The 7,131-nt window shown below is 40.1% G+C and overlaps 1 protein-coding gene across 1 annotated transcript; it reads left to right on the top strand.

The window, feature by feature from the left end:
* The first annotated feature begins 327 nt into the window (after positions 1-327).
* On the top strand, positions 328-5,025 carry LOC148730635 (uncharacterized). The gene is made up of 2 exons (XM_088761832.1): positions 328-444; positions 3,858-5,025. The coding sequence occupies exons 1-2, from the start codon at positions 328-330 to the stop codon at positions 4,389-4,391; spliced, it is 651 nt and encodes a 216-aa protein (XP_088617958.1). The 3' UTR covers positions 4,392-5,025.
* Positions 5,026-7,131: the final 2,106 nt, after the last annotated feature.

The following is a 7,131-nucleotide window of genomic DNA, read 5'->3' as shown; positions in this document are numbered from 1 at the left end:
TGAGTATCCTCAGCGGAACTTGGGGAAGTCTCTCCTTTTATGTCTTCTGTTGCTACAGCTGTGGGCTCCCTTTCACACGACATTGTCTCACCAAGGCTAGTGTCTAAATCGTTGCAGCAGCTAAAAGTAACATCCGTTACTGCGCCAGGGGGTGGAAATCCATCACTGAATCTCGATGTAGGTGCTGAAAGCGGAGATAATGGCTTCATTTCATACCACTGCGCCGATGATGAATGCGCTCGTGGATCTCCGGGGTAACAAACAGCAGAATCCCTCATTGAACTCAGTGGCAAGTCAGTACTACTGTATCTTAAGACTGGTGACGATATGAAAGCACAAGGCTCCATTTCGGAAACCTCCTTTGTAGTTGCAAACTTGACAATAACTCAGGTTCCATGTGGAAAAGTTCTCCAACTACTTGAGAATCTTCCTCAAGACGGACTCGTGAGTCCATTTCAAAGAATTTTGTTGATGCACTTGAAGACTGACTTTCAGACGAAAAACTGTAAGATAGCTTCGTTGGATATCTTAGTGTGGAAGTAGTCACAACAGCACTGTTTGCTCCAGAGCAGCTGCATTTTACGTCTGTCATCTGGATGTGATCTCTGGTACCTCTTAAATAGCGTTTCTTTCGCCTTTTCCTAAATAAAATAAAGAAAAAAAAAAACAAAAAACAGAAAAAAAAAATAAAATGAAGAGAGATTAATAACGTTCACAAACTTCTTGACGTAATTACATTCTTACCTTATAATAAAATAGCATGATTCATGGCTGACAAAGTGAAATTCATTAGGAAAATTCATTACCTGACTCGTGAATTCCGCGTTAAATTGCACTTGAAAACCGATATCGCACGAATCGATTCGTACGATATCGGTTTTCAAGTGCAATTTAACGTGGAATTCACGAGTCTGGTAATGAATTTTCCTTGAATCGCATCATTGAATAAAAGTAGGAAACAAGAAAACAGCAATATTGTTTGTTTTCATCCTGAGCGCGCGTCCCAGAAAGCCATTTGAAGTCAACTTGTCAGAACTGTCATTGCGTTAGCGAATAGGAAGCAAGGTCAGTCGTGCACGTTAGAACCTTCGACATCTTTTATTTGAACTTCGTTTTTACATTCGGTTTCAAACTTTTTAAACAAGCTTCACACTATTTAAGGATAATGGTTGTTGCCCCTATACTTTGGAACGATTTACCTACTGACATTAGATCAATCGACGATGTAAACAAGTTCAAATCTAGATTGAAGACCTTTCTTTTTAAGCAAGTTTATGAACTATCCTGGGTTCTCCATTTTGTAATTTTGTTATTACAAAATTTTGTTATTACGATACCACAAATGTTGGATCGTTTGGGGTGACCATATTGGTTCTCCTCCATCCTAGCATTAGCACTGCACTGATGAGGCCCAGAAGGCCGAAACAGTACTGTCTGCAGTTAGTTATATATATATATATATATATATAAACCCCTGAAGAGTGAAGCGATTCACGAAACAGGCTTGTCAGGAAATGTAGTTACGTCCTTTTTTCCTCTCATAATATATATATATATATATATATATATATATATATACCTGCAGACAGTGCACACTGTTTCGACCTATGTGGGTCTCATCAGTGCAGACACTGGGCCAAGCTCTGGAATAAACCATTGCCTGGGCGCTACACTTGTGGGACCAAGTGCAGACATGTTGCCACGCGAGAGTGCTCAAATCACAACTAAGGTGATGAGCTTCGTATACGATTTTAGTCTTTTTTGTAGCATTGTAAAGCGCTTAGCACTGAAAAGGATAGGCGCTATATAAATATTTTATTATTATTATTATTATTATTATTATAATGGTAGTATTTCACTGAATTTACAAGCCGTTTATTCTTAACATCTTTTTTTTAAATTTCCACTGAATTTGCTCGAGATGGAAAATAATTTACACCTTTTATCACTTTGGTGGCAAAACGGAAAGAAATTAAGTGTGCAAGCGAAAGCACTGAAAGTTTAACATTGCGATTAATAAAAGGTGAGTACCTTCAAGTGTAAATATGTGTATTGATATTTTATTCCTTTAAAAACAAAGAAGTGTTTCATGAAAAGTCCAAAAACTTTGATCTTTTTATTTGTAGAAATTCACTCCAGGCAACTGCCATTAGCTGAATCGTTGGGATGAGCATTCAACAGAAAGTTGATGGAAATGTTCACTGGAGAGTTGTTGCACGATGCATTGGTGAGCAGTCCACCTAGAACTCTTGCTGTTAGACCATCACTACCGTTATTCATTGTTGTTGTGTTATTGCCGACTACTGATGGAAGTGCAAGGCTGTTGACATTAATTTCTCGCAAAGCTTCAGTGCGTGGACCGCCGCTGGCGTTGGCAGCTGTGACAGTCGTATTAGTACGACTGAAAACCCATCCTCGGAGACCCAGGGGCTGTGAGTCGATTTCAAGTTAGGGCGGAAGAGCCCCTGGGGACATTGTCTTACAAGACTAGTTCTGTCGCAGTCGTTCTGGCATCTGATTGGTACCAGAAAATCTTTGTGTTTTTCTGCCCAATCAGAGTGAAGTGTGCTTTGGAGTCCTTTCGTGTGTTTTAACACGGACATATACAAGAAGTTCAGTTGCCATGTTTATTTGGGCTGTGTGACGAAGCTTTGCTCGAGTTGAAAAGTTTCATTCTCGGTACACAATGTAAGAGAAATCGATCAGATTGTCCGCGAAAATCTTACCGGAAATTATACTGAATACTTTCGCAGTTATCACAAGAGAACGTGTTTAAAAGTATGCGAGGTTCGTATAAAACATAATGGTTGCTGGCGTTAAACGTTAGACGAGAGGTAAGCTTAAATCTTTCTAGAGTTTTTGTATAATTTGCTGTTACTGAAACTTTGCCAATCGCGTGAAGTTAATTCTTCGCACGGGCCACGCAGGTATGTCGAGCAACTGGCGCAAAGCTGACATTTACAATAAAGCAAACCCGCCATTTGCATCCAATATTTCTAGGTCTTTGGTTTTGTTTTCCCCAATGAAAGCAGTATCGATTCCCACTAATCCAAGGTGTTTAACTTGGTATTCAACAATCGACAAAAAAGGTGAAATGACAATGACCAAGGGACTAGAAGAGAATCCGTGGCCTTTCGAGCTCAAGAATTTGAACACTCCAGGCAGCAGTTGAAAGATTAAGCTCTTTCTAAACCCCGTCGGTATCTGTCCGAAAACATCTCTCCTTCCCACGATGTTCTCGATAAGTTTTTGTTCAGATTTTAATTCGCTAACCGGAAACACAGCTAAGCTTTCTGTAAGCGCTTGCTGGAGGTCGTCCACGAACTTAACGTTCTCTGTAATCTTGGCCATATTGTGAAAGACTTTGCTACAAAGCGAAGATTAGATTTTGGCGCGCACAGAAAGCTACGTACGTAAGCGTAAGCGCCAGTTGCTCGACATACCTGCGTGTATGGGAGGTCAAACCATTCAAAAGTGGTATGAAATCACGATTGATGATTGAGATTATCGATTGGGGATCGAGAACAACAATCGCTATGGTTGAGAATCACGAATGGTGATCGAGAATGAAGATCGCTATGATTGAGATTAACGATTAGTGATTGAGAATGACGATCGCTATGGTCCAAAACACGATTGATGATTGAAAAAACATATTGGGGATCGAGAATACCGATCGCTATGGTCCAGAATGTGGCGATCGAGAATATCGACCAATGGGTTGAGAATATCGATTGGTCATATTGGCGAGGGATAAAAAAACTAAAGCTTACATGATGTAGTATATGAATTTTCGCGCCACGAAGAACTTGAAAGCGTGGCGTCGAACTCATCTTGTGATGAGGGAAGTGTGAAAGGGAAAGCGAATACTACAAGAACTACAACAAAAAGCATCGGAACTTTCCACACTCCTCGGCAGCGACACGGAAAAGCAATCAGAAGCTTCTACATCAAATCAAAGCTCTTCCGTCCGCCGTTCTTATATGCGAAGATTTAGAAGGCAGTTCCACCCAAGTTCCAATACTTTACGCGGTAAAGGAAAAGGAAAGTCCGTTGTCAAAGGATCATTAATGCGAGATGTGATATTACTACCTGGTCCTAATGTAAACAAGGTTCCCAGGCAAACGAAGCGAGTGTGGTTGATGGAAAACGGTTTCGTGATTTCCGGTTTCCAATTGCAGAAAGAGCGGTCCGCGTGTGTAGTTGAGGCTTCTCTACGAAGAGCATTTGATGAAAAAATCCCACCGCTCGTGGACTTTGAGATCCTTATGCCGATTCACACAACTCTTGTAAAACCTTCTCTTGCACCAGGACAAGATCTAAAGGGAGTAAAGGTTAACAGAGTGTTTAAGGAAAAACCAATTTACCTGCGACCTTTCTTGCAAAACTAAACAAATATGTACCAGTATATTAAATTACTGTATGTAATTCATAATTATGATTCTAAATTCCTGATATTCTGATTAATTTATTAGGACAAATAACAATATTGGTTCATCATTGCTGTATAAAATCACAGGACTGGAAAAATTGTGAACAAATGGAAAAGTTCCTTTTCTTGTTTTAAGTTAATAAGAAACGTTATAACAAACCCAATATGGACCTTGGACTTTTCAATCGTTACCATGCTGATAGGTGGGAAAAGCTTGAATGGTGGAATTCAGAATGGTTTTTGTTATTTTTATTTATATATTCTATTTTTGTTTCTGGTAAACTTTTCAAGCACATGATTAAATACGCGTGCCATCATATATCTTTGAACATTGTCATGAACCAAAATTCCAAAATGTAAAAAATACAAACGAAGAAAGAGATTCCCAAATTCCTACTTTTCCAACTTCCTTTTTCTTGGCCTTGTCTCAAACAATTTCAACCCATCCAAATTTACAAGTAACAGTCTGTGGTAGGAAGAGATCTAGTGCATTTAGCTTTATGAAACATTTTAATCATGGAACCTGCTTCCCTTTCACAATCTGGACAGGACATACATGTACTGCAGTGGGGGGAGCAATAAGCCAATCATAAATCAAAGAAAACTGTAGCAGTTTCTAACAAATTTGGCCAAGGCCAAATGTAAATAAAAATGAAACTGAAAAAAATCTAATCACGACAGTATAAAGTTCTTCATCAGTTATTTCCACAAAGCTTTCATGAAGGCCAAACTCTTGTCTACGTCGGTACATGGTACTCTCGCTTATTCCAAGCAAAGCTGCTATTCCTTTCCAATTCATCCCTGTTTCTGTGAGAGTTTCGATTTGTTCTTTAGTAATGCTAAACCTGGGCCTCCCTCCTGTTCTAGCTTCTCTACTAGGAACCCAAGCGGGTGAACTTCTTTCGTTTATTTCTCTCTGAATCTTAGTGGTGTGGATTTCCTGCAACAAGCTTTGTGAAACCGAGAGCAGGTCTTCCACGAGTTGCTTCAGTTCATCACTGCGTGAATCACTGGCACTCTGTATTACAATTGCTATTGCATGAACAACTTGGAAATGATCCTCTAGCCTACTCTCTAAATAGTCTAAAAGAATAGAATTACGTTCATCGTTGAGCTCTTTCTCCACCTCATCGAAGCACTGCCTCATAGAGTCCAGAAACTCCTCTAAATCTTGACAATCTAGGTCATGGGCGGCCGCCATTTTGATTGCTGAGAGTTAACTGGGCTTTACTGCTCATGTAAGTCGTTGTTTTTTTATCCCTCGCCAATATGACCAATCGATATTCTCAACCCATTGGTCGATATTCTCGATCGCCACATTCTGGACCATAGCGATCGGTATTCTCGATCCCCAATCTGTTTTTTCAATCATCAATCGTGTTTTGGACCATAGCGATCGTCATTCTCAATCAACAATCGTTAATCTCAATCATAGCGATCTTCATTCTCGATCACCAATTGTGATTCTCAACCATAGCGATCGTTGTTCTCGATCCCCAATCGATAATCTCAATCATCAATCGTGATTTCATACCACTTTTGAATGGTTTGGCCTCTCATATTGCGTGGCCCGTGCGACGAAATAACTTCACGGGATTGGCAAAGTTTCAGTAAGAGCAAATCATACAAAAAATCTTGAAAGATTCAAGCTTACATCTCGTTTAACGTTTAAAGCGACATATTAACGCCTGCAACCATTGTGCTTTATACGAACCTCGCAAACTATTAAACACGTTCTCTTGTGATGCCTGCGAAAGTATTCAGTATAATTTCCGGTATGATTTTTGCCGACAGTCTGATCGATTTCACTGTGTGCTGAGACTGAAACTTTTCACTTCGAGTAAGGCTCCGTCGCACGGCCCAAAATTACATGGCGACCAACTGAGCTTCTTGGATATGTCCGTGTTAAAACACATGAAAGGACTCCAAAGCACACTTCACTCTGATTGGGAAGAAAAACACAAAGATTTTCTGGCACAAATCAGATGCCAGAACGACTGCGACCGTTTGGAACTAGTCTTGTAAGACAATGTCCCCAGGGGCTCTTCTGCTCTAACTTGAAATCGACTCACAGCCCCTGGGTCTCCGAGGATGTAACATTACATGTACTGACTTTGGCTAATAGAGTCTATGAGAGTAGGAATGAAAACGCTAATGTAAACTTATTTTGGAAAACAAATTCGAAAGCCAGGAATAATCTCGTTTGTTTTAATTAGATCCCCTTAGCCCCTGGGTCGCCGGGGATGCTGAAAACCCAGCCAACTTGCTTGACATCCTTCGTTGTTTTTCTAAAAGATTATGGCTGTAGGTGGATATTGAACCCGGGTTGGCGTGACCTGTTAGCTCGGAGATTGTTTTTCCTGGGCCGTGTTCACAGGATTTTCTCGCTTTCGCGTTGTCGCGAGCGAAAGAGGTTTTTCGTGCCTCTCCAAGAATTTATAGTTCAGTTCAAAACATGGAAGAACTTTAGGAAGAACTCAGGCTCACTTTGAGAAACGCTTTCTTGTTTCTAGTTCTTTAAAAGGTGACAATGGTTTTTAAAACATTTTAAATTGACTCAGAAACCAAACTTTGTAACGATTTGACGATAGTTGTTATGCTTACGTACGTGCGAAACAATTTCACTTAGCCTCGTTTTCAACTCGTAACTCTACGCTAAATACCTCGCTTCGTTAACCAATCAGACTGCGAGATTGTAT

The sequence above is a fragment of the Stylophora pistillata genome, chromosome 5 (assembly GCF_964205215.1).
Source record: "Stylophora pistillata chromosome 5, jaStyPist1.2, whole genome shotgun sequence".
Lineage (NCBI taxonomy): Eukaryota > Metazoa > Cnidaria > Anthozoa > Scleractinia > Pocilloporidae > Stylophora > Stylophora pistillata.
Note: the sequence above shows the minus strand (reverse complement) of the source record. Positions and strands in the feature narration are given on the sequence as shown.

Coding starts and splice junctions, on each gene's coding strand:
- LOC148730635 (XM_088761832.1), top strand. CDS start 328: ATGAAAGCACAAGGCTCCATTTCGGAAACCTCCTTTGTAGTTGCAAAC. Junction 445..3,857: donor ATCTTCCTCAAGACGGACTC/GTGAGTCCATTT, acceptor GAAGTGTGAAAG/GGAAAGCGAATACTACAAGA.